This window comes from Aphelocoma coerulescens, chromosome 2 (genome assembly GCF_041296385.1).
Source record: "Aphelocoma coerulescens isolate FSJ_1873_10779 chromosome 2, UR_Acoe_1.0, whole genome shotgun sequence".
In the NCBI taxonomy this organism is placed as follows: domain Eukaryota; kingdom Metazoa; phylum Chordata; class Aves; order Passeriformes; family Corvidae; genus Aphelocoma; species Aphelocoma coerulescens.
Genome location: NC_091015.1, coordinates 167,693,124 through 167,720,822, shown reverse-complemented (window position 1 = coordinate 167,720,822; position 27,699 = coordinate 167,693,124). Strand labels below are relative to the sequence as shown.

Sequence of the window (27,699 nt, the reverse complement as noted above, 5' to 3'; positions counted from 1 at the left end):
AAAGTAAAATTTGAAATTAAAATTAAAATTTGAAATGGAAATTAAAATTTGAACTGGAAATGGAAATTAAGTTGAAATGAAAGTAAAAAATTGAAGTGAAATTAATATTGAAATTCAACATTTAAATTTGAAATTAAAATTTGAATTTCAAATTAAAATGTGAAATGAAATGGGAATGGAATTTAAATTGAAATTCTAAATTAAAATTTGAAATGAAAATTTGAAATTAAATTTTGAAATTATATTTTGAAATTAAATGGAAATTGAAATTAAATTGAAATTAGAACAAAAATTGAAACAAAGTAAAAAATTGAAATGAAATGAAAATTGAAATGAAAGTAATAATTTGAAATGAAATTCAATGAAAAACTGAAATGAAATGAAAATAAACATTGAAATTAAAAGTTGAAATGAAAATAAATTGAAATGAAATTAAAATTAAAATTAAACATTGAAATTAAAAGAAGAGTTGAAGTGAAAATTGAAATGAAAATAAAAAATTGAAATTAAATAACAAATCGAAATGAAAATTAAAATTGAAATAAAATGGAAATTAAAAATTGAAATTAAATTAAAATTTAAAAAATGAAATTGAAATTAAAATTAAAATTAAAATTGAAATGGAAATTGAAATTAAACATTGAAAGCAAAATAAAATGAAAATTGAAATGGAAATTGAAATTAAACATTGAAAGCAAAATAAACATTGAAATGAAATTTTAAAATTGAAATGAAAGTCAAATTTAAAAATTGAAATTAAATTAAAATTGAAATTAGATTAAGATTTTAAAATTGAAATTAAAGTAAAATTGAAATTAAAATGAAATTGAGAAATTGAAATTAAAAGAAGAACTGAAGTGAAATAAAAATTGAAAAGAAATTGAAATGAAACTGAAATGAAAATAAAACGGAAATAAAACCCCAATTAAAATGACAATGAAAATGCAAATTTAAACAAACGAGATGGAATTGAAAATGCAAATCAAAACAAATCAACGTAACAACAACAATGAAACCAATCAATGACTCGACACAAAGACAACGAAATTCCGGAAAATAACACGGAACTCAAAATGAGGATGGAATTCGGGAGCGATGCCAGGGAACGGCACTGATTGGATGGGAGCTGTTGTGGGCGGAGCCTTTCCTGAGGTGCTGAATCCAGCGGGAAATGAGTTTGACACGTCTGGTGGGACCAACCCAACCCACCCTGACATTCCCGGAGCTGCATCCCATCGGGAATACTCCAGCACACGAGGTCGTCTTCACCTTCCATGGACACCTGGGGTGGGATCATCTCCTCGTGTTCCCAAGTTGTGCCACCGTTGTCCCCCGGGAGTTGAAGGGAACCTGGGAACCCCTGGAGCACTTTGGGGTCCATCTCCCAGTGGCAAAACCCCAAATCCTCCTGGATCCCCAATTCTGGCTTATCCGTGACCTACTGAGAGGTGACATCAAGCCATGGGGACATCCAGATCAGCATCAGTGGTGAAGGATTTGGGATAACCAATCCCAGGACTGGAGAGGATCACCTAAAATTCCCAAATAGCCCCAATTTATGTCTTCTTTTCCTGCCATGACCGAAAACCTCAGGAGATGGGAATCTTCTGGGTCCCATCTCAACACGGGGGATTTTTTTGGGATCCAAAGCTACTCAAGAAGAACCGTCTGGAGGTGGAAGTGATGGTGAAACCATGGAATCATGGAATTTTGGATCCAAAGCTACTTGAGAAGCCGGAGGAAACATCTGGAGGTGGAAATGATGGTGAAACCATGGAATTATGGAATGGTTTGGGTTGGAAGGAACCTCTGAAGGTTGGGTTGAAAGGAACTTCAGGGGATGGGAAAAGTTCCAGGAGTGGGGATGACACTGATCCTGCAGCAAAGGTGTCAAAGCTCATTTCCTGTTGGATCTCCCCGTTGGATTTCCAGCAAGGAGGAGGCTGGGAAAGCCCCCACAGCACCGGGTGCACCTCCAGGAGGGATCTTGGATGAGTTCCTCATCCACCTTTCCATGAGGAGACTCAGCCAAGGGGAAAGGGACCAAATCAATGGGTTGTGACATTATGGAATGGTTTGGGTTGGAAGGGACCATAAAGACCATCCAGGGACAACTTCTACTATCCCAGCTCGCTCCAAACCCCATCCAACCTGGCCTGGAATACTTCCAGAGATTGAGGATGGGCACAGAAGCCACCGGGCCGCGCTTCCTCACTTACCTTTCGTGTCATTCACCGGATCCATGTGCCGGTAAATGTATCCTTCTAGGTAGGAATGGAATTTGGGAGTGGGTGGGAAAAAGGCCAAACAAATGGCCATGAGCTCCCAGCCGCGGGCCAGGCTCTCGTAACGGAAGTTCTCGGTGGTCTGCCGGCACAGCTGGATGTAGAGCTCATCTCGCAGCCCCTGCATGCTCCAACCTTTGGTGGCGATCTCCAAGGCCACGTTGAGCTGGTCCGTCTTGGCCCGCCGGTCGCCCATGTACATCTGGATGAGTTTGAAGATCTCGCACGCCTCCTTCTTGACGTTGCGGTCGTTGGTCATGATCATGGGTTTCTTGATGGATTCGCTGCTCCAGGCCAGCATGTTGGCGATGGAGACCTTCCGTCGGAAGAGCCCTTGGGTGTGCTTGTTGAAGTGCTTGGAGGCCCAGTTCTCAATGTCCGTCTCCGAGGAGGGCTTGCGCAGGTTGAAGGTGGGGAAGACGCAGCTGGCGCTCGGCATCATGTTCCGGGTCTGCCGGCTGCTCTCGAACTGGGCGCAGGCACCGAGGTCCTCGGACTGGGGGACAACAGGTGGACAGGTCAGCAGTGCTGGTGGGATGGGAGCGCTGATGGAACGATCGATTGATCAATCGATCGATCAATCAACCAACCAAGAAACCAACAGATCAACAAATGGGCCAATCAACCAATAAACCAATGAACCAACCAACCGATCAATCAACAAACCAGTCAACCAAAAAATCAACCAATGAAACAACCAGCCAGTAAATCAATCAAGCAATCAATCAATCAACCAACAAACCAATCAATGAAAGAACCAGCCAGTAAAACAATCAATCAACCGACCAACCAAGAAACTGATCAATCAACCAAGCAACCAACCAACAAATCAATCAATCAATCAATCAATCAATCAACCAGTGAACCAACCAAGAAATCAACAGAACAACAAACCAAGCAACAAGGCAACCAATGAAAAAATCAATGAACCAACCTATCAATGAACCAACCAATCAATCAACCAACCAACCAATAAAACAATCAATCAACCAAGCAACCAACCAACAAACCGATCAATCAACCAAGCAATGAACCAACCCATCAATCAATCACCCAACCAATCGTTCAACAAATAAATCAGCCAACCAACCAACCAACCAACGAACCAACCAACCAACCAACCGTTGCAGCATTCAGAGGTCTTCCCATAAACCACATCCTCTCCAAGGAACTTCTCCTCCATCGCATCATGGCCAAGTGGAGCCGGCCCGGTGCCAGCAGCCAAGGTGGGCTGTGGAACCAATCGGCATCAGGAGGGAGGGGACCGGTGGGGGTAAGTGACATGCTGGACTCTCTTCACACTTGATCAATGGGGTCACGGACAGAAGAAGCTGGTGGCAACGTGGGGGAAACAAAGAGCGAGTGGCTTTGGGCTCCACCCATCCTTTGGGGACACTGGGGACACACCCACCTCTAACAGCCCCCCAGGAAACCCCCTCTGCCCAAAATCACCTTCAAGGGTGGTTCTCCAGCAGCCACAGGAGGAAGCTGGTGGCTCCTCCAAGCCATGAGCAATGTGGGTGGTCCTTCTGTACATCCGAAGGGACAGGAGATGCTCAGGATTTAACCTTGACCTCTGCAGAGCATCCAGCTGGGAAGGACCCAGAGGACTCCTGCAGACCAGTGTCCTCCTCCTACTGGAACCAGCACAGCTTGTGGATGTCACCCCAGGAGGTGGAGGGACACCCCAACAGCTGGTGACCAAGCAAACAAGGATAATTGGGATGGACAATTCCATGGTCCTGCAGCCAGCCAAAGTGGCTTCATCATCTCTTCTGCAACATCCAGGCCAGCATCACCTGGGTTCAGTGGCCCTGGGGATGTCACCCATGGCAGGGAAGGATGTTCCACACCATCTAGAGGTGACACCGCTGTCCCCAACATGTGTGGAGGAACCACAGTGGTGGCCCCCAGGAGGGTCCATGGGCAGGGTGACTCCAGTGCTGCCACGGACTCAGGGTTGGGCTTTCGATGAGGAACAGAAGAAAAGCAGAAGGTGGAAAGATCCAGGAGGTGGAAAATCCAGGAGGGGACAAGGAAGCCACCCAAAGAACCCCCAGAGCTGCTGGCAGGTGACTTGAGCTTCTACTTCTTCAAACAAGTCAAGTTTCTTGTCTCTTCAACAACTCGTCCTGTGCCAATGTCGAGATCTCTTTCCATCGACATCGCTCCGCTCCCATCTTGACCGTGGTGACAACGGCAGGGACACAGGATGGGGACACGGGAGCTTCACCCCTCGAGGGACCCAGCCCTGCTGTCCCTGCAGAGGTCACATCACCCCAAAGTTCCTTCTGTGTCCTCCAACCTGCTGGTCAGCTGGAGGCCCACGGGGTTTCCTGGGTGGAAGGAGATGCAGGAGATGCTTGAAGGTGTCGCTTGACAGCTGTTGGGGATGTGGCTCTTCCAAAAACTGGTCCATGGGCTGGACCAGAGCCATGTTGTACACCAAGAACACCCAGGGAGAAGGAAAGGACCATGTTGGCTGGGGACATCAACCTTCTCCAGCCAAGGACAGATGGTCAGGCCACAGAGTGACACTGGAAGTGAAATGTGATGGATCCCTTGCTGCCAGAGGCAACAGGAAATTAACTTCAGCCCTAATTAACCCTAATTAGCACCTAAATGAACTTGGGGGATGCCCTGGCCTACAAGAAGGGGATAAACCATCGGACATCAATGGAAAATGGCCGTGACCTCCTGCCTGTCCCATGGGGTGACCATTGTGTCACCTCAGGAATTAGGGAATCCTCAAGGGAAAAGGTCTTGGAGCCACGTGGATGGGGCTTGGATACACCTCAATGTGGGGACACTCCATTGGTGACAACCACAGCCATGACCATGGAAGGGTTTGGGTTGGAAGGGACCTTCAAGTTCATCCCATTCCAACGGCCAGGGACACCTTCCACTGTCCCAGGTTGCTCCAAACCCCATCCAACCTGACCTTGGACACTTCAGGGATGGGGCAGCCGCAGCTTCTCTGGGAAACTGGTGCCAGTGTCCCACCACCTTGGTGTCCCTAAGCTCGAGGACAACAGATGGGGCCGCCCAGACAGAAAACTCTGGGAAGCGGAGAAGATTCCCACCACATCCCAAACTCCATGCAGTAGGATCACTAACGATGGCTGCTTTCCCTCCTGGCCAATGTGAGCATCCAAAGGGGACCTGGAGCTCTCCAGTTTTGGGTTTGGACCTCCTTGTGCAGCACCAAGTCTTTGGGGACAACTGTGCCTCGGGAATTTTCTTCTGCTGCCTTTGGATGTGATGCTCCATGGTTTTCCTTCCACGTTCCCATGGGCAAAAAAGGCATTTTCCAGATGATTCGCTGCTTCCCAGGTCCATGTCCAGGGGTCTTGCTGATGCCAAGTTCCATCTTCCAGGCAGTTTTCCAGGTGGGATTTATCCCCACACGTGGCATCATCACCCATTTTTTAAAAGCCCCAATAGCCTTTCCCTGCTTTTCTCAGCCTTTTCCAGCCTTTCCCTGGAGGGGAACGGACTGATGGAGGACATCCAGAAGCTGATGGGGGACATCCAAAAAACCAGGGAAACATCTGATGGGCTGGAATCTAGGCACATGGGATGCACCAGCTCCAGCAATTCCAGGTCAGAGCCCCAGGGGCTCCTCTGGAATGGGAGTTTGGGGCAGGAGGGATCTCCAGGAACGGGGCAGCTCAGTTCCAGGGAGGGAACAGGCAGCTCACAACCCTGGGAAGAAAATCCTGGAAAACTGATGGCTCTTTCATCTCAAGGTTTTGAGGGACCACCTTGCCAAGGACCAACTTCTTTGAGGGATCAACCAGGGATGGGCACTCAGGAATCCCCTGGGAACTGGGTGGATCCAGGATCTGCCCCCCACCAAGGCAGAAGAAGCCACAGCCCAGAGCTGAGGCTGCCATGGCACCGAGGTGCCCATGCCCAATCCTGGTGTGGCATCGGCCCAGGGACCATCCCGCTGGATCTACACTGGAGGAGGAGAAGCTTTAACCAGAATTGACCTCACGGGGCACAGGGGAAACCCCCAAACCCAAGAATATTCCCAAGGGCATTACCTGAGATGGATGCAGGTAGGGCTCGGGGGAGGCCAGGTTGGTCTGGACGGAGACGCTCTTCTCCAGCAGGATCTGGGGGAATCCCAGCTTCTCGAAGGTGTTCCTCTTCCAGTGCTTGTTCTCCTGCTGCGCCAACGCCTCGTCCTCGCTGAAGGCTCGCACCACCGGGCCTGGCATGGGCAGCGGGAGGGCGCCGTCACTCTCGTAGCCCGAACCATCCTTTTGGGAATCCCAACTGCTCCGTTGCTTCATGTGGTAGTGGGCCTGCTGCGCTTCCCAAGCCAGGCGCGCCTGCGCCAGGAAAGGCTCCGGGAAGCCCCGCGCCGCCTCCGCCTCCACCGCCTTGCTCTCCGTCCGGTTCATCGGGGACCTGTTGGGTCCTGGCGTGGCTCGTTCCTCACCCAGCTCGCCCAACACCTCCCGGTCCCCGGAGCCGTCCGTGGAGGAGGCGTTGGGGTCGTGGGTCACTGAAGGCTTCCGGCTTTTCCTCTTCCTGGTGGAGGGCGAGTAACCGGTGGAGGATAAGGTATCCTGCTGGCTGGACCACGACATGGAGTCCTCGCCCTGGGCCACCTGGGCCCCTGTCGGGCCGGGACAGAAGTCGGGTCCCTCCATGCTGCTGTAGTCGCCCGATTTGATCTCCAGACGTTGATCCCGCACCAGGCAGGGGCTGTGCTGCAGCGAGTAGGAGCCGCCGATGGGATTGGGGGAATATTTGTGCCTCAAGCCCGTCTTCATTTTAGGGCTGGAACCCGACTGCTCCACGTAGACCAATTGCCTGACGTATTCCTTGCCGGCAGGGCTGTATTCCAGGCTCATGAAGCGGTCGGGACACTTCTGCTTGGTGAGCACCAACTGCTGGTAGGGCGAGTTGGAGCCTTGCTTGGGCGACTGAAGGAAAGGGTGAGGCTTCCGGATGGGCGATTTCTGCGGAGATCCGGCCTTGTAGCTCCCGCTGGCTTCGTACTGCATGTCCACGGGGGGCTCGTCATAGATGGGAGCCTGGTATTCCATGGGGGGCTCCTCATAGAGCGGGGGCTCGTAGGCGTAGCGGGGTGACGAGGGCTGGGATTCGCTGGAATGTTTGCGGTGCTGCGCTTGGAGCGGCGAGCAGAAGGAATCGCCCCGGCCCAGCAGCGGCGAGCAGCTGCCCACGTGCTCAGCCCTCTTCAGGAAGGGCGACTGCTTCCTCTCCGGGAAAAACACGGAGTTGTCGGCGTCGGAGGAGAAGGTTTGGAGGTTGGGCGACTGTTGGCCGCCCGAGGGTCGGCGGGAGCGGGAGCCCGGTTGGTTTTCGGGGGCGTAGCCGTTGCCTTGGTGGAGGAGGAAGCTGGGCTCCCGATCCGTCACCTTGATCAGCATCCGCTCCTTGGTGCCGGCGTTCCATCGGAGGGATGAGGTCCTGCGGGGAGAAACATCACAGGGGGGAGGTCAGAATTCCATCCCTGGAATGGTTTGGCTGGTCCCAAACCTCCCAAACCACCGTGGAGCCTGGAGGATGGAGATTCCCAAGCACCCCAAGAGTGGAGAGATGGAGATGTGAGGAATTGGATGGGATTGGATATTGGACTAGGAGTGACAGGACACAGGGAATGGCTTCCCACTGCCAGGGGGCAGGATTGGATGGGATAATGGGAAGGAATTCTCAGCTGTGAGGGTGGTGAGGGGCTGGACTGGAATTCCTGGAGAAGCTGTGGCTGCCCCATCCCTGGAAGCGTCCAAGGCCAGGCTGGACAGGGCTTGGAGCAACCTGGGATGGTGGAAGTTGTCCCTGCCCATGGGATTGGATACTGGGAAGAAATTCTCCCACGAGGAATTTTTCCCTGGCACAGTGGATTTTCATCTGCTCTCTCCCTGTTCCAAGTCCTTGGGAAAGGCCATTGGAGCAGGGGACACTCAGGAGGAAGAGCAAAGATGGATTTTTCGGAGCTGCCCGGCTCACAGGAGGGATCCGAGCTGGAATTGGCTGTTCCCAAGGCACAGGGAGAGGCACATCCTGTCACCAATCCCACGCTGGAACAGAAGATGCCGGAGGCACCGTCTGCTCTCCCTCTCCAACTCTCATTTATTCCCAGCCATTTGTCCCTTCTGTCCTCCAGGAAAAGGTGGAATGAGTTCAATCACTGAGTTTTAAAGGAAAAATTCCCACAAAAAGCCTCAGGACTGTGCTCCTTGTTTATCCATGACTTTGTCCTCGCTCCAAAGGATTTGGGAATAATTTATTCCTTCCTTTTCCACCTTTGGAAGCTCCTTTGGAGCTCCTGGGGACTTGAGCCTCCTGTGAACTTCCTGCTGTTGAAGAGCTGGATGAGTTTGGATTCTTCCACCCCGGTTTGATGGATCTCAACCCCTCATGGAGCCCTTCCAGACCCTCAAAATTCCCTCCACAACCACAAAATCATGGATTCATGGAATGGTTTGGATTGGAAGGGGCCTTAAACCTCATCCAGTTCCAACCATGGGCCGGGACATTTTCCACTATCCCAGGTTGCTCCAAGCCCCTTCCAACCTTGCTCAGCTCCTGAAAATCTGCTTTTCCTGCCCAAATTATGAACAAGGACCTTGGATCATTCCCTGTTTCTTCTGGAAGACCTGGATGTCTTTAATCCTCATTAATAACCTGACTTTTATACACAGTTCCCAAAAATTGTGAGGAAAGACAACAGAAGAGCCCCAGAGGATTCCCAGCAGATCCAGGCAGCACATCCCACCCAGAGCCGCTTGTGCCGGGAATTCTGCCATCGGCACCGGCTGCCTTTGGGTTTCTTCACCATCTGCAAACAACGTTCCCGACCCTTGGGAGATGGTCTTGGAAGCCATGGAGAGATGGATCACATCCTCTGCATGGATCCAAGCTCTGCTCCCGAGCCACATCCTCGTTAACCCTCTGCTTCTTGATTCTCCTTTTCCCACTTTTTTTATTGCCTGCGGACAAGGAATTCAAGCTTTATCTGTGTCCAAGGGGGAAAAGCTTTGCACATCCAGCTCTGGGATCCAAGAGCAGAAGGATGTAGAGCTGCTGGAGCGAGTCCAGAAGAGGACATGGAGATGCTCCGAGGTTTGGAGAAAGGCTGGGAGAGCTGGGAATGTCCAGCCTGGAGAAGAGAAGGATCCAGGGAGGCCTCAGAGCCCCTTCCATTGCCTAAAGGGGCTCCAGGAGAGCTGGAGAGGGATTTTGGACAAGGGATGGAGGGACAGGACACAGGGAATGGCTTCCCACTGCCAGAGGGCAGGGATGGATGGGATTTTGGGAAGGAATTCCTCCCTGTGAAGGTGGTGAGGTGCAGGAATGGAATTCCCAGAGAAGCTGTGGCTGCTCCATCCTTGGAAGTGTCCAAGTCCAGATTGGAGCAACCTGGGATAGTGGAAGCTGTCCCTGCCCATGGAAAGGGGCTGGAATGAGATGATCTGGAAGTCCCCTGCAGAAATCCATGTTTTCACTCTTTCCCCACCCCCACCCGAACACGAATCCCTCCTAAATCCAGGTGTTTTAACTCAAACCAGGTGAAACTGATGCTTAATTCCCAGCTTTGCAGCTGGCATTAATATTCCAGCCCGCAGCATCTGGCAGCAGCGGATCTGAATAAAAATCCTCAACGGAGCAGCGGCGTTGCTGTCAAATCACCTCGTCCGGGCCGAGCTTTCAATCCAAATATTAAATAACGGGAAGCAATATTCCTGAAAGCTCCATCGTGCTGCCCTGGATTATGGCTAAACCCCACAAAAAAAAGCTCTGCCATGGAAAAAATGGAATTTTCTGCCTGCAAAAGGAATCCCAAAAAAGCCCTTTTTGTGCTTAAATCGCTGCCCACGAGCGCTGTGGCCGCTCCAAGAAATTCAAGGGATGCCGGAGTGGAGAACGAGCCCCGGCCGCCTTCCTGGCATGGGGCATCCGGCAGAAATTCCAAGTATTCCTGTTATTTCTGGCTTGGCACCGGGTTCTCCCTGCTGTTTTCTCCGTGTGGGGAAGATTCTACTGACTCTGTACATTTCCATGACAAACCGCTTCCCAAATCCCTCTGAATCTCCTATCAGAGAAATCAAATTTCTTTGGGAATTTGCATAACTTCCACATAATTTCCATCTGCTTTAGGGGAGGATTTTTCCGTGTTCTCTTAAATCTCCTTCCCCAATCCAAAGCCTCCTCCTTGATCTTCTTCCAACCTGCGAGAAGTCAACGATGGAGGGGAGTGGAGAAATCTCCGGGTTCTGCGCGCTCCATGAACAACCCGACTCCCTCATCCAGGAATTCCTTTGCTTCCAGTTGTTTTTTCTGGAGAGACACAGCCACCCCCACCCCACACCTGCAGGTAAAAGCCCCCCCCTCCCCTCATTTGCATATCATTATTCATGCCAGCCAGAATTCCAACCATCCACAGCTCAAAATACCTTAAAAACCCATTAAAATAACCAAAATGATGGATTTTTACATTCCTGACACTTTTAATGGCAGTCAAGGGGCAGCTCCACTCCATCAAGGTGGGACTAAGGGAATAAATCACAGATGGGTTTAAGTGGAATTATTTTAACAGCGTTTTCCTGGTTTTTAATGGAATGACGTGGCGACGCTTCTCCAAAGGAGGTTTAAAACAAGAATATTCCCAAAACCATGCATTTGTCCAAGATCTCTTCCCCTGCCCTGGTGTTGTTTAGACTTTGCAGGTGAAGATTAAAATTTAGAGCTGGGATTAAGTGGATTTCCCCCTCCTTGATTCGAATGATTAATTCAAATATTGTTTTCTGATGGAACGCGTCAGGATTTGCCGGCACGGGAAAAGCAAAGGATCCCTGGGCACCCCTCACCAACCTGGCTCCCTGTGCCATCCCAAATTCCCACCGTGTCCTTGCGCCATCCCAAATTCCCACCGTGCCCTCGCTCTTCCTCACCTTCCTCCCCCGGCCGTGGGATTTGGGAGCATCTTCTCCCACCACCTTCCACCTGAGCTTAAGATTCCCCTTTTCCAGGGCTAAACTGGGATGGGAATGAGGGAAGCAGCCCGGCCCCCCTTCCCTCCCAGCTGGGCACCGCCGGCACAGCCTGCTCCGAGCGCATCCCGCTGGGAAGTCCAGGGTCAGGGATGAGCCGGCGGCGGAAAAACCTCCCTGTGCCTGGCACGGTGCCCGGCGCCGCTCCGGCAGCACAAATATCTCCCTGAAAAAAGCAGGGAAAGGTGAGCAGCAGAGCCTGAAGACATCCAGGCTTCTACCTGAAGCCTCCCATGATCCATCTGGAATTTTCCGGCTGGGATAATGTTCTTAGGACAGAAATCCAGCCCCTATAATCATGGAAAACTCATATTTTATGCTAATTTATAACTAAATTAAGTGATAGGAAAACAGGATAAAATCCTAAAATCCTCCATCCTTAAGGTTTCACTGCTCTTCATCTGCAAGTAGTGCTGTTCCCAAAAATTCACATGGAATTCTATGGAATTCTGTATCAATATCCCAGGGTTTGGACTGCACCTGGAATTTTAAATTCCTGCTCAAGCCCTCGTTTCTCAGCTTTTGTGGGATGTGGGGTTCTCACAACCCCACCATGGCCTCTCTGACCCTTCTTCCACACTTCCAATCCCTCTTCCCATTTTTAGGAGCCTGGAAGTGTCACTTCCTCCTTGGAATTCTTTTTTTTAGGAAGCTTTTTGATTGGTAGAAGCTGATTCTTAGGAAAACCAGAATGAGTGAGGCGAAATCTGGAATTTGGGCAGTGAAATGTAAATTCGAGAAGAAGGTGAGCGCCGGGATCAAGTTTTCCAAGCACCTGAGGGTCTCCTTCTCCTCCTTCTTGGTTGGGATGGGCTGATGGGTCTCTCTGATGGGAAAACCATCAGGAAGTGGAGTTGGAAGAGGTTGTTGGGATCAGGAGGAGATGGATTCATCCGTATCCATGGACATCCCATTCTGCTCCCAGTGGGACAACGAGGGCCTGGCAGCTCCAGATGGGAGTTCCAAAACCCTCCAAACTTTTCCCAGGATGATCCAGCTCTTTGTCCATGGAAGAACCATGGAGAAGATGCAGCATTCCCACCAACGGGATGAGATCCCAACTCCCTTTGTCTCCTGCTGAACACCCGTGATAGGACCACGAGGATGATTTGATGGATACACCACGATCCGTGGGATATCCGGGGCGGAGGGAAATCCGGTTTGGTCTTTCTGGGGGAATTTTGGAGTGATGGGAATGCCGAATGCCAGCTTTTAGCCAATCCCTGTTGACAGCAAAGCTTGGTTTGATGGATGTCTGAGATCTCCTGAAGCTCTCCGCACACAATTCCATTCTCCAACTAAAATATTCCCAAAGGATTATGCCCATCAAAATACCATTTAAAAAAAAAAAATCCTATTATTTTTCCAACAGGAGAAGATGAAACTCTCAGGGATTGTCTCCGGATGGTGCTATGGGATCACTTGTAGCTCCAAACCCTCAACACTGACTCTCTCCGTGAGACATCTCCCACGTTCTGCTGCTCCGGTGGCATCCGCTCTTATTAACATCTGTGGAAGCTGATCAAGACAAGAAGGAGGTAACAACCCATCCCATCCCTTGCCATCCCCTTCCCACTTTTTTTAGGAGAAGCAGGACCGGGAGGATGGATTTTTGCCATTTTCTGGCAGGTGTTTGAACATTGTGTGGTGGGATGGTCGGGTCGGCCCATTGGAGGCCATGAATCCATAACCAAATGATTTTGTGGGATGTAAATAATGAGGTAACCCAAAAATGAACTTGGATGATGGTTCCTGATGAGTCACCTGGCTGAAGGTCAAGTTGACCTTGCTGAAGGTCAGCTTGAGGTGGACCTTCCCCAGGCCACAGCACGCACTGTGTCCTCTTGGTTTGGGACATCCATGATGGCCGGGGGCTCTCCAGTGAGCCCCTCTGGCCTCAATCCCCCCAGGAACCCACCAGGAGGAAGCACAAGACCAACACAACCCATCCTGGCAGCCGAGCTGGGCATGGAGGACACGGACGCCCGCAGGGACGCCACATTCCCGGGAGCCAATCGGGGCTGCTCATCCCAATTAAAGCAATCCCCCAGAAACAGCCTCTTTCCTGAAATCCAAATGTCACCGAAAACAAGAGGAGATCTTTCCAGATTGGAGAAGGAGGAGGGAATGCTGGGAAAGGAGCACAGAAGAGCCTTTATCATTATGAGGAATCAGCTGGGAAGTACAAAGAGACCAGAAATGACATTTCCCAAAATAGCCGATCAATAGGGAATCTGCTCCCGCTGGCTCCGGGAGTGAGACAAAGAGTTCCAAAAATGGTGATTTTTCAGCTCTTGCCTGTTCCGAGTGGATTTCACATTCCCCAAAGTGCATTCCCTACGCCAAAGCCTTTCATCCTCTTGGAATCTCCAGCCTGAATCGTTCATCCCTGACAGGACACAGGGAATGGCTTCCTGCTGCCGGAGGGCAGGGTTAGGTGGGATATTGGGAAGGAATTCCTCCCTGGGAGGGTGGTGAGGGGCTGGAATGGAATTCTCAGAGAAGCGGTGGCTGCCGCATCCCTGGAAGTGTCCAAGGCCAGGTTGGGTGGGGCTTGGGCAGAGGGCCCAGCCCAGGAGGTCCCACCAACTGTGATACCCCCAAGAACAACCATCGACCCTCATCACTTTTCTTCCAAAAGATGGGATTTTCACCCCAGGGAATCACTGGTGTCAGTTCTGCTCCTCCTCCTCACTTCCAAGGGAACCAGGGAACAGACTGACCTCTAAAAATCAGGAATGGTCACATTTATTAACTCTCAGTCGGAACCACTCTCAAAATCCAGCGTGGTGGTTCCTCACCTCCTTCCCAGGCTTCTCCAAAGCTCCCAGAAGTCTCTTCCTGAATTTTGGGCCTGGATTCACACACCTCTTGGCCAAATTACACCCATTCCCTGCATCCATGTGGCACTAGGACAACAAATCCAGATGTAGAAGGGCTGAACATGGCCAGGGCAGGATTTGGACACTCAACCATTTGGACACTGAACCTCCAACCATGGAGGATGAATCCAGTGACCCTCATGAGAGCCAAGAGGTGAAGACAGCTGGAAAATGACAAATTTTTGGGAAATTACAGCTGTGTCCCAAAACAGTGGTGGTCCCACCACCACAACCACGACCACCTCCTAAACCCTGGCAGACACAAACCCACCTCCGAAACCACCTCAGGTGCCTCCACGCAAGGTTCTGTGGAGCTCCGAAAGGTGGTGCCAGGATTTTTGGGAGCCAACCCCAATTCTCTCCATATTTCCCTAATTTCTTGCTAGGATGTAATTCCTGTTGACCACGAGAAGGTCAAAGACCTCTTTAAACATTCCTGGATGTGGAGGTCAAGGAGAAATTGAGGAAAACCATGTCAAGGATCCCATGCAGGTGAAGCACCTGCGCTCCTGCTCTCCTAAAACACCCATGGAAGAACTGGAATTCTCCCTGCTCATGGATTGGACATCCCAGCTCTCTGCCAAAGAGCTGGAACACAACAAGGCACCTTCTCCAGCTCCAAAGCCTGGAATGAGTGATTTCACCACAGCTTTGGAGCACTTTGGTGCCATTGCTGCTGTCTGGGAGGAGAAAAGGAGAAGATGGTCCTTGATGTTGAAGATTTTTGGTCTGAAGTCCAGTTTGAGCAGCCTTGGACCTTCCATCCATTGACTGGCCAACATGACCATGGGATGAAGACAGAAATTTGGGATTTCTCCCATAAGCAAGCAGATTTCCTGATGGGGAGATTGATTTTTGGATTAGTGAAGAGTTCAAGTCCCTCAAGAGAACGAGGATGCGAAGCAGCTCCAGGGATCACAAATCCAGAGGGAATGAAGAGGGAAAGGGTTAAGGGCAGGCATCGTAATTGACTGAATGACGGGATTTGGGATTCCAGGGCTTCCCGACAAAAGCCTTCCAGGCAGATGGAGCATGACGTCATCCTCTTAATGACATCCACTAATTTCATTACGTTGGAAAAATCTCCCAGAGGAATTGTTGGCCGGGAGCTCTGAGCCAGGGCTGTCAAGGAAGCAGAAAAATCTTTCCCTGCTCCCGAGGATGTTGCTGCAGTTCCTGGGGTAATCCCAGTGGCTGCACTTGGAGGTGATGATGATTCCATGGATGAGGGTGTTCTCCCAGCTGAATCCCACGGGATTTCTCAATCAAGATCTGGCTTCTCTTCACAAAAATCCCACACTTTGTCCCAACATCTGGGAGTTCTCCAGTTTCTCCTTTCCCGGCCAGAGGGGATGGAAGAAGGCAGGAACCATGACCTGGGTCTCACCAAGCTTTCCCATCCACCAGAGAACTGTGGAGGTGTGGTGGGACTCAATCCTGTGTCTCTCTGCCATTTTCCAGAGGAAAACCTCTGGAATTAATGCCAGACTTGAGGAGAAGAGGGTTGGAATGGCCTGAGAAGGCTGTTGGGTTGCAGACCTGATTTTCCAGCTGATCCTGGGACCTTCAGGATCATTTCATGAATGGCTTTTGGAAGTGGATGGATCTGAGGGAGCTTTGGCAGCTCCAGTGGAAGAGTTTGATGGCTCATCCTACTTCATGTGGAGTCTTTGGATTCCATGCTGCTCCAAATTTGCCATCTCCATGTTGGCATAAGCCCGTGGAACAACTGGAGACCCCCCCAGTCCCTGTCCAAAGGTGCTGGAGCACCACCCTTCCTATCCCTGGAAGTGTCCAATGCCAGGTTGGACAGGGCTTGGAGCAACCTGGGGTAGTGGAAGGTGTCCCTGCCCATGGCAGAGGGTGGGACTGGATGATCTTTAAGGTCCCTTCCCACCCAAACCATTCCGTGATTCCATGATTCATTTTCCCCCTTATCATTAATCCCATTAACAGGAATTCATCACAAGCTCTGATTCCAGCTCCTGGCACTCACGGGGTTAAACCAAAATCCCACCCTGTGGAGCTCTGCCGGCTCCGTGAGACTCGTTCTTCCAGAAGGAAGTCCACTCACAGCTAATTAAGCAAAGCTGCTAATTAGCTCCTTGGCTGGCGGCGGCTGGGGGAAGGGCGGCGAGGGCTGCTCTGTGGGTTTTTATGGGATTGGGAAGACGGAGGCATCTCCTGCGGCACAGCTGAGCTCACGTGTGCAGTGACACCGAAGCTTTTAATTGCCTGGGTGGCCACGGCCACCGGCCCAAATCCGCGGTGTTCCTGTCCCCATCACCGGCAAATCCCACCAGATTCTGGCTCGGCTCCCGCTGCTAATCCGATGCCAAACAGGAGGCCCCTGAAATCCCTGCTTCCCAACCAAACAGCTCCACGATTCCCAAATCACGCTCCTTCCCACTCTTCCTCACTTCCTGGGAATTGCATCCACCCAGCTCATGGGTGGGATCAGGTTGTCCATGGATTCTCTCTGCGCTCAAGGAGAGCGTTCGGCTGGTGAGGATAAAAACCCGATCCCATCGCCCTGTTGGTTCTCCCTCTTGGAAAGCTCGGATTTTTTTCCCTCTCTTCCTTAAGTAGCAATTAATTCCGATGCTCCCGGGAGGTCACTCGGCAGCAGTGAATTACAGGGAAAGGCGGGATGGAACGTGGCCAGCGCCGCTGGGGGATTTTCCACCCGCAAGTGTCTTGGATTGGGATGGAGATCACAGCACTCGCCAGCTTGGAACAGCAGGAAAATGTGCCAGGAAAAGGGATGAGGAGCATCGTGCCCTTTCCGGTCAACATTTCCAGCATGGAAAGCAATGGAAGAGCTGGAAGTGCTTCAACTCATCCCCAGTTCCAGAAAAAACACAGGAATGTGTGGAAAACGTGCCAGGAAAAGGGATGAGGAGCATCGTGCCCTTCCCGGTCAACATTTCCAACACAGAAAGCAATGGAAGAGCTGGATGTGCCTCAACTCACCCCCAGCTCCAGAAAAAACCCAGGAATTGGGGGTTTACCAAAACCTGGAGCAACCAGGCAGGGAGTGACTCCATAAATCCCCCAAATCTGGTCTGATCCTCAGCTTGGATTTTTGGGGTTTAACAAGGACTTGGTGGGATGCAACGAGGACTTTTAGGGTTCAACAGGGACTTTTGGGGTTCAATGAGGACTTGAGGGATTCTAGAAGGACTTGGTGGGGTCTAACAAGGACTTGGGGGGGTTCAAGAAGGACTTTTGGGATTCAACGAGGATTTCGAGGTTCAATAAGGATTTTTGGGGCTCAACAAGGGAGATGGTGGGGTTCAATGAAGATTTTGGGGGTTCAGTGAGGATTTGGGGCCCAAGAAGGACTCGGTAGGGATCAAGAAGGATTTTTGGGGTTCCTTGAGGACTTTTGGGGTTCATTGAGGACTTTTGGAGTTCCACAAGGACCTGAAGGCAACACAGGAAGGGAAGGGATGAGGAGAAGGACTGGAAGAGCGGGAATAAAACATCAGTGTCATTCAGTGCCCCATTATCCCATGCCGCCACCCATCCCAACTCCAATCTCAGAGGGAAATTCCGGCTACCTGTAGTGGAGGAGTTGTCCTTCCGTGCTGTAATCCCGATAAATGTCGTATTCCTTCTCAAACACTCCGGAAGGCGACGAACTGGAAAACAGGAATGGTGAACAGGGAGTTATCAAGGGCAACGTCAACGTCTCCTTTAGGATGAATGGAGATGAATCCCATCGGGATGGGCTCCACCTGTCCTGGATCTGCTCCTGGGACCTGCTCGAGCTTGGAGTCATTGATTGTGGTGGTGGCCAGATGATGATCAAGGCCCCATTGTCCAACCCTTCAAAGATCGTATTTTCCCTTAAAGCTTCTGAGCAGATCCCAAACGTTTCCTGGCTCCATCCCACCCATGGTCCTTTCCGAGTGCCTTGATGCCGCTCCCGCTCCTCAACAACCTTGGATGGTCAGAGCCAAAGTGCGAAGAGGCAAATCCCCCAAAAAACCCCTTTTTGCTGCATTTTCATCTAAATCTGAGCCTGCAGAGCTCTTGTTCCCAGTAGATGGAGAAGGTCACACCACCAACCCACTCTCAAGAGACACCATACTTGGAAAAACATGGGAAAAAAAACATCTGGGAGCGCAGGATGGAATTTACAAGCTGATTTTTGGACTTGCTGGGGTTCAGTGAAGACTTGGGAATTCAACGTGGACTTGGAGGCCAAGAAGGATTTTGTGGGATTCAAGAAGGACTCAAAGCTTTTCCTGGAGGATCAAACCCACTCTTGATCCATGTTTTTGGCTCCACGCTTTTCCAACAGCCATGAATCCATGCCAAGACCCTCCAACACTTCCCAAAAAACATCACAAAACCAGGTATTGATCATTGTCTTTCCAATATTCTCCATCCCCACTGCCAATGAGCACAGAAGAAGGTTTATTTTTGCCTTAACAGCCATTCCTGGTGGGAATGTGCTCGGAATCGGTCCCGTTTGGAAAACACAGAGCAAATAATGAGAAAACATCTGGAGAAATAACTCAACACTGAGCAGTTTTCCAAAAAAAAAGGCCTTAAAATCCTCCCCCCCCCATATCCACATTAAGACTCCCACGTTAATAAAATTCGGATCCGCTGTTGGTTTCGGGAGGAAAAAAAAGAGGGAAAAGAAACAAATCTTCCTAATAGGATAAAGCTCAAAAATTTTAGTCGAGCAAGAGGCAATAAAATTAAGCTTCTGTCAAAGCTAATTTTAATGGGATTTAGCCCTGGAATTATGACTGTGTGGAATTGCTTAATCCCTTTTTCCTCTCCAGTGCATGTGAATGGATTTCCTTCTCCTCCTCCAGCATTCCCAAGAGAAAGGCATCACCTCTGATCCCGGTGCTGTACCCAGATCCATGGTGGAATTCAGATGGATCCCAGATCCATCCCTGGAAGTGTCCAAGGTCAGGTTGGACAGGGATTGGAGCAACCTGGGATAGTAGGAGGTGTCCCTGCTCATGGAACTGGATGGGCTTTAAGGTCCTTTCCCAACCATTCCAGGATTCCAGGAGAGTTCAGGAGCTGTTTAAAGTCCTTCCCTATGGATCTGCTTCCCAGCAGCCCACCCCCCATCCCATACAGCAGCATCCCAGGGGAAAGTCTGGTGGGAATATCGGTTTTTCCTTCTAAAAACTCCCCTGGAAGCAGGACATGGCCAAAACGGGACCATGAAACCCAAGAGACACAGGAATTCCCTGTGGCCTTGTGGGATGGACCAACAGCTCCTCCCACTGCCATCAGCGAGGTCCACACTCCTCCAGAAGGGAATTCCCACTCCTCCAGATCCCAGGCTTCTGTTCCAGGTGCCAGGATCAAGTTCCACGTGCTCCTCCATCCCTTATTTCGGCCGAGCCCAAGGACAGGTGGTTTTTCTTGGAGCTTTTGGGAGTTCCAAGATCTTTTAAATCCATCAGAGCCATGGCTTGGTTTCCATCCATCCTTTGTCCCGCTGTTCCATTTCACATCAGCGTTAATTATCCCTGTCCAGAGCAAGTCCAGGCTTCCTCCGGACCATCTCTGACGAGGTTTCTGTGCAGACGGAGTTGATGGATGAGTGAATCCATCCCAAAGATTTGGACTGGAGGCAGTGTGGTGGGAGTCGGGCAGGGAATCTCCGCAGGGATCCGCAGGAGGACGGAGCGGTGGTTGCACATTACCAGGGGTGGCTGAGCTGGCTGCGCTCGCTTTCCCGGGATGAGCCGAGTTTTTGGGAATCATTAAAAGCCACCGGCTGAGATTTCAGCGTTAACGAGCAGCCTCTGGAAGCTGCGGGTGTGGAACTGGCTGGAAAGCCGGGAGCAGGATTCCTAGTTAATTCCTCGTTAATATTTAAACAGCAGCACTGCTGGATTCCTGCTATTCCGGCTTCCCACAGGCAGGGATGCGACGGAGCGTGGCCCCAGCCCTTTGTCTGCCCCCCTCCAGCTGTTTTTCCAAGGTTTTTTAGCCAAATCCTTATGGATTTTGCTTGACTAACAGATCCATTGGATTAAAGGAGGAATTTTACAATGAAGGTGGTGAAACACTGGCACAGGAGAATCTGTGGATGCTCCATCCATGGAATATTCAAGGCTGGGTTGGATGGGGCTTGGAGCAACCTGGGATAGTGGAACGTGGCTCTGCCCATGGAAAGGGGGTGGCACTGGATGGTTTTGAGGTCCCTTCCAACCCAAACCATTCCATGTTTAAGGTCCTTCCTGCAGTGTCCACCTTGACCCAGTTTGTGTCCTCAAGCTGGACATTCCCACCCAAACTGGTCTTGGCCAACCTGGAACAACCAGGATAATCTGGAAAGCTCAACCCAAATGAATTTCCCAAGTGGGCATCAAGCGCTTCCGCAAACACGGGGCTACAAGCACTGGGTTGCATCCCAGAAATCCCGATGGATAAAACCACACAGAGCTGGTCACAGGAAGCAAAACCAGTTCTAACTAAAAACTTGCCTGGTCGGGAAACCCGGCTTTGGTTTTGGAAAAGTGTCCTGAGGTCTCCCAAAATCCTTCTCCAGGCAAAGCCAGCCCAGCTCCATCATTTTCTCCTCCTGTGCTCCAGCCTGACCATCCTGGTGATTCCCCACTGGATTCTCGCAGGTTTTTCAGGTTTCTGATAACCCTGAACTACCTGAGGTTGCCCAGTAGTGGTCAAACAAGGATTAAATCTTCCCTGGACCTACCGAGATGTTCCCAACTTCCCTTGCTCACCTGCACTTGGGATAACACTTCCCAGGATTCCTGGATCCTCAGGCGGCCACCAGTTTGTCCATCCCGTGGCTACACCTGGCCTTGCTGAGCTTCAGGAAGTTCTTCCCAACCTGTCCTCAATCCATAGGATCCCTCTGAGCTCCAGGCCTGCCCTCAAGCTTATCTGGAGACGGGGGTGACTCCTGTCTGCTCCGCAGATTATTGATAAGGATGTGGATCGGGAGAGGAGCGGGGATGGGCCTGGGAGGAGCCAACCACCGGGTTGGGAATGAACCTTTAACCACCACCCTCCAAGCTGGATGATCCAGTTTTTATCCATCAAGTCGTGTCCCTGTCTGGATTCCGATGTGCCAACTTGGACACAAGGATGAAGGATACATCCAAAGCATTTCTGGGACACTTTGAAGGTGATTTTCCATGAATAAAGGGGATTTTCCACAAAAAAAGGTGACTTTCCATTAATAAAGATGGTTTTCCATTAATAAATGTGATTTTCCAATAAAAAAGGTGATTTTCCATGAATAAAAGTGATTTTCCAATACCAAAGTGATTTTCCATTAATAAATGTGATTTTCCATTAATCAAGATGATTTTCCATTAATAAAGGTGATTTTCCAATGAAAAAGGCGATTTTCTATTAATAAGGGTGATTTCCCAAAAAAGAAGGTGATTTTCCATTAATCAAGATGATTTTATATTAATAAAATTGACTTTCCCTTAATAATTTTCCCTAAACCATGGATTACAAACCCTCCAGCACGGACACAAATTTATTCCTGGCAGCTTTATCTTGGGAACCTCTGGCAGTACAACAAAACCAGATGAATTTTTAAAAAAATCAATAAATCCAGGAGTTGGGTTTTTTCCCACCTGGAACAGGAAGTGGCACCATTCCACAGCTTTTCGAAAATCAGGGAAAGTGAGCGGCCTGAAATAGCTCAGCTCCATGGCAAAGCCAGGAATAGAAATGAAATCCTGGCTCCTAATCCTCGGCTCTAATCACGGCCCTGCAAGGCTTCATACTCTTAATTACAGCCCCCGCTTCCAATAAAACTTCAAAGATGGTTTTCTTTGGAGTTATGTAACCGGAATTTCGGGGCCGGCCACCGACGCAAACGCTCGGAGGAATTAGGCAAATATCCGTCTAATCCACGTTTCGCAACGGGAAGTGGGGAATTCAAGGAAAGGATATTAAAAAGTGCCAGGAGCCAGAGCTTTGCCCCGATTTCCAGTGGGGCTTGGAGCAAGAAATGCCGGATATGAGCATTTTTTCTGGGAAATATTTGAGGATGGAATGAGGAAGGGGAGTTAAATCTTGTTTGGTTTATGCTGGGAATGTGTTTTCTGCTGGTTATCCCCAAATATCCGTGTGTGTCCTCGGATGGTTCATCCGCCAAGAGCTTCATGACCTCAATAAACTCAAGGATCACAGTGAGGAACTGAATTTAAGGAAGGAGCCCCTGGCAGCTGTTGAGCCTGGAAAATGGATTCAAGGATCTTCGAAGTCTTTTCCAACCTTAACAATTCCATGCAAAACTCACCCGGATGGGTGGGATGAGAGCTGGCACCTGTTGGAGCACCCCCAGTATTGGGAAAAGGGGAAGGAGGTTGAAGCTGAAGGAATTGTTGAGTAGGAAAATCTCCCGTGGGGGAAATCAAGTCTTTGGATAAATCTGGGAATGCTGGGAGATCCTATCAAAGACATCCGTCATGCTCCGGCAATGCCCCATTCCTGGAAGTGTCCAAGGCCAGGTTGGATGGGGTTTGGAGCAACCCAAATCATTGGAAGGGACCTCAAAGACCACAGAATTCCGACTCCTCTGCCATGGACAGGGATATCTGAAGTCACTCAGAGCGCGAGCTGGATTTTTGCCGTGAAATGGGTGGGAATAAGTCAAAACCTGGGATAAAACACCAAAAAAAAACCATTGGAAGACTGAATTTGGGAGCCTTCCCAACATCCTGCCTCATGGTTTGGGAAATTGAGGCTCTCATGGAACCAGGAGAAGAGTCTGAAGCTGGGAAATTTCCTGGTGATCCTTAAATTTAAAAAATCTTCAGGACAGCTCAGCTGGGATGGATTCAGCTCCTTGTCATGGATTCCGGAAGGGTGGAAAGAGGAGATAATTCCATGTCCTGAGGACAGGAATCCTTGGATTGTGCAAGGTGTGTCCAACAGAGGTGAAAATGGGAAGGGAAAGAGCAAAGCAAACAAACACTGGAATGGAGTTCCCAAAGAAGCTGTGGTTGCTCCATCCTTGGAAGTATCCAAGGCCAGGTTGGATGGAGCTTGGAGCAACCTGGGATTTTGTGGAAGTTGTCCCAGGGGGATTGAACTGGAAAAAAGCAGGGATGAGGCTGTTCTGCCACAGGCAGCAAAAAAAAGGGAGAAAAAAAAATCAGAATTTCAAGAATTCCAACAATTTCCTCCAACATTCCCTTCCCTGGGCTGGCAGCAGGGATTGGGATTCCTCAGAGCCGGCTCCAAGGGCAGGAAGAGCCCGTGGTGGTTTTCCCAGCCACCGGAGCCAGGGAGACGTCAGTGCCGGGACCTCCTGCTCTGCTCATCCACTCTGTGGATAAAACATCGGGAAGAGAAGGATTTGCAGTGGAATGCCGTGGGCTGGGAATGGGATGAGGTTCCCACAACACCGGGGAATTGGCAAGATGGAGAAATTCCTCTTTGTCTTTAAGGGATGGGATGGATGACGCAGCTTTTAGGGTTGATCCAGATTCATATGGAAGTTTCAACAGGATCAACAATTCCAGGCTTTAAAAACTTCCTTTTTTTTTTTTTTTTCCCCCATAGTGGAGCAAAAACTTCATCAAATCATGGAAATTACATGGAAGAACTTCATCAAATGATCAAACCCATGGTTTGGGTTGGAAGGGAAAATCCCATCCGTTTCCAACCTCTGCCATGGGTAGGGACACCTCCCACTATCCCAGGCTGCTCCAACCTGACACTTCCAGGGATGGGGCAGCCACAGATCCTCTGGGAATTCCATTCCAGCCCCTCACCACTCTCACAGACAAGAATTCCTTCCCAATATCCCATCTAACCCTTCCCTCTGGCAGTGGGAAGCCATTCCCTGTGTCCTGTCCCTCCATCCCTTGTCCCAAGTCCCTCTCCAGCTCTCCTGGAGCCCCTTTGGGCACTGGAAGGGGCTCTGAGCTCTCCCTGGATCCTTCCCTTCTCCAGGCTGGACATTCCCAGCTCTTTCCTCACACCAGGAGATGTCACCCACCTGGGAAAATCCAACATTTGGGTAAAGAAACACCTGGAATTCCAAGCCTTAAGCTCCTCCTGGATGCATGACATTGGGCAGGAAGGCCTTGAGGATCTACTCCATGCCACGGTCCTTCCGCGTGGTTTCCCGGAGCAAGTCCTGGGTTTCTCTTCCCACCGGAGGCTCGTCTTGGAAGGAAGACTGGGAATCCCTGCAGGGACCTGGAAAATCCTCGGGCAGCAGATGCTGCGGAGATTTATGTCATTGATCCACCTGTTTTCCAAACCCGGGCACGGCAGGTTCTTCCCAACGCCTTCCGGGAAAGGAAATAAATGGAGAGAATTCCAAGGAAAAATTGTGGGACGCTCAAAACCGGGATATTTCAGAGGTTTGAGTCATCTCTTATTTCACAATGCTGCTTTTTTGGGATCTTTTGGAGTCAGGAAATGGCTGCTGCATGCAGGTGGGATTTGATCCCAGAGAGCTCCGGCGGGCGTATTCCAGGGATTGGATTTTAAGGGAACCCTCCTTGGATATTCCAGCTCAGCCACACTTCATCCAGGAAGATTTAAATGCTGAATTTTATCTTCTCTGATATCCTGGTGCCTTTGGAATTAGGATTTGCAAAAAAAAGTGGGAATTCTGAGGAACAACTTGGGCACAATTTCCCAGCAGATGGGATCTGGGTAAAGACCCATCATATTCCAAGATTCTTGTATTTTGGTCCAAGGAAAACTCTCCTGATGGTCAAAGATCCACTTCCTTGTCCTTCAAGCTTCCACTTGAAAGTCCTCCTTGGAGAAGCAGCGGCAGAGCCGAGTTTTCCATGGAAAAGGCTTCTCTCTCCCTGCCTGACACCTTCTCCAAGGATTTCAAGCCCTGCACGGACCAATAACCTCAGACACTTCCTGACAGCGTGGAAAATCCCAGTGACCTGACAGAAAATCCGACCGACGTTCCCGCTCTGAGATTTCACGGCTGTCAAGTCACACTCCGGAGAAAAGCCACCATTTTAAGACAAGCATGGAAAACTCCAGGGAAAGGCTGGAAAATCCCTCTGGGAAGGCTCTGCTGACTACCAGGACAAAGCTGCTGTTGAGACCCCAGGGTTGATTCCTGAGCTGGATCCAGCTGCTAATTAGAACAAATCCCCCCTCACCATGGAAGTGTGAGGTGATTCCAGTGGGATCCAGGTGCTTGGCAACAGCAAATTCCCCGTGGATTCCAAGGGCTGACGCATCCCTGACCCGCATGGGTGGGATGGAACATCCCCATGGATGTGAGGAATGGATTGGGAGCAGCCTCCAGCATCTCCAACCAAACCTGGAGATGCTCTGGTTCCTAAATCCTAAATTTTAAGGGAAGCTCCAGGTGTGAATTCCAATAAAAACTTTCCCATTTATCCCACATTCCCTTTTCCGATCAGATGAGCTCAGCTTATCCAGAAATCTTTAAATAAGACTTCATGAGATGAAACTTGGACTGGGAGGTTCCACCTGGAAACCTCCAGAGCTCCTTTCCAGCTGCGGATCTTCTGTGAGAAATGCAACCAAGATCTGGGAAAACACTCATGGAATCATGGAATGGTTTGGGTTGGAAGGGACCTTCACGATCATCCAGTTCCAGCTCTTTCCATGGGCAGACACACCTTCCACTATCCCAGGTTGCTCCAAGTCCCATCCAACCTGGCCTTGGACGCTCCCAGGACAGGGAAAATGAGGGAATGGGATTTTTTTCCAGCCAGGACATGAGGATCAAGAGCGGGATGCAGCCGTGGTTTAGCTGAGCCCATGGGACTCATCCCTGTCACCTCCAGGGATGCAGGTGGAAATTCCAGTCAGCAGGAATTTCTGCTCCCTCTAGTGGCATCCAAATTTTTACAATTTTAATTTAATTTTTAAAGCTCCAAGACCTGGGATCCACTCAATCCAAATCCCTGGGAAGACCAAGACCTGGAATTCCTGGAGATTCAAGGACATGCAACCATCCATCAGCCAAACCCAGCCCAGGGCTGAATTCCTCTTTTCCTCCAGCAGATTTCCAGGGATTAAACCTTTCTATTGGAGAGTCCAGCCCTCCTCCCACCTGATCCAGCGGCTTTGCATCCCATAATACACCTGCCAGGCCCAAGCACTGGGAACAGGGAATGTGTGGGTGGAGGACATGAAGGATTAAGTCACCTGCAGTGTCCATGCTGGATCCGATGGGGGAATTGGATCTGATGTGGGAATTCCCCCAGGGAGCTGCTGATCCCACCTTGGGAATGATCCTTCCCCCAGGGAGCTGCTGATCCCGCCCCTGTTCCTGCAGCAAATCCCAGGGAGGTTAAAATCCATCCCTCGATCCCTGTTAACCCCTCACGCTGCTTCCGGAATGGGATCCTGCTCCCTCAACGTGTGCCGGGCTCATCCCACAGTGTGGGAAGCAAGAAAGGTGGGAATTCTGCCCCTCAGCCCCACTCAGGTGAGAGCCCAGCTGGAATTCTGCTTCCAGCTCTGGGGTCCAACAGCAGAAGGATGTGGAGCTGCTGGAGCGAGTCCAGAGGAGGCCATGGAGATGCTCCAAGGGCTGGAGCCCCTCTGCTCTGGAGCCAGGCTGGGAGAGCTGGGAATGTCCAGCCTGGAGAAGGGAAGGATCCAGGGAGAGCTCAGAGCCCCTTCCAGTGCCTAAAGGGGCTCCAGGAGAGCTGGAGAGGGACTTGGGACAAGGGATGGAGGGATAGGACACAGGGAATGGCTTCCCACTGCCAGAGGGCAGGATTGGATGGGATATTGGGAAGGAATTCTTGGCTGTGAGGGTAGTGGGGCACTGGAATGGAATTCCCAGAGGATCTGTGGCTGCCCCATTCCTGGAAGTGTCCAAGCCAGCTTGGAAAGGGCTTGGAGCACCCTGGGATAGGGGAAGGTGTCCCTTGTCAGGGAGGTGGAATTCCATCATCTTTAAGGCCCCTTCCAACCCAAACCATTCCAGGACTCTGTGATTCCATGACCCTGTGTTTCCACGTCTGCCTGCAGTGAACAACCCCAAACCCATCTCCCTCCCCCAGATCCCCCTGCCCCACAAGGACACCCCATTCCCAGGCTCAGGGATTCCATCAGAGCCTCTTCCAGGACCTCGGGAAGGTGGAACCTCCCTCAATGTGCAGAGCCGAGGCTGCCTCTGATGTCCCACATGAAAGCACTTGCTGAGCTGGCAATTCCTGTTCCCATCCAGCCGCAGTTTCTGGGTGCCAGGCGTCGGGAGCAGGAGTTGGGAACAGGAATTCCACCCCTGCTTGGTCTCCTCAACCTGGCTGGGTCCTTAACGTGGTCAAAGGCATCAATTAAGAGAAGACAAATCCATTAATTAATGACCTGCCTCAGGTTGCCCAGAAAAGCTGTGGCTGCCTCATCCCTGGAATTGTTCCAAGTCAGGTTGGAGCAACCTGGGATAGTGGGAGGTGTTCCCATCCGAAAAACATGGATTTTAAGGCTCCTTCCAACTCAAACCATTCCATGATTCTGTGATTTGCAGCTTTCAACTCATAAAAGATGAAA

At 50.4% G+C, this 27,699-nt stretch overlaps 1 protein-coding gene across 1 annotated transcript in view; it reads right to left on the bottom strand.

Moving 5' to 3' along the window:
* Positions 1-27,699, bottom strand: part of ARHGAP39 (Rho GTPase activating protein 39) — a 103,979-nt gene that overhangs the window by 9,869 nt on the left and 66,411 nt on the right. Inside the window, exons 3-5 of the mRNA XM_069005616.1 lie at positions 17,766-17,846; positions 6,335-7,736; positions 2,220-2,781 (exon numbers count right to left, since the gene is read on the bottom strand). Coding sequence (XP_068861717.1) covers positions 2,220-2,781; positions 6,335-7,736; positions 17,766-17,846 — 2,045 coding nt within the window. The remainder of the gene's footprint in view (positions 1-2,219; positions 2,782-6,334; positions 7,737-17,765; positions 17,847-27,699) is intronic.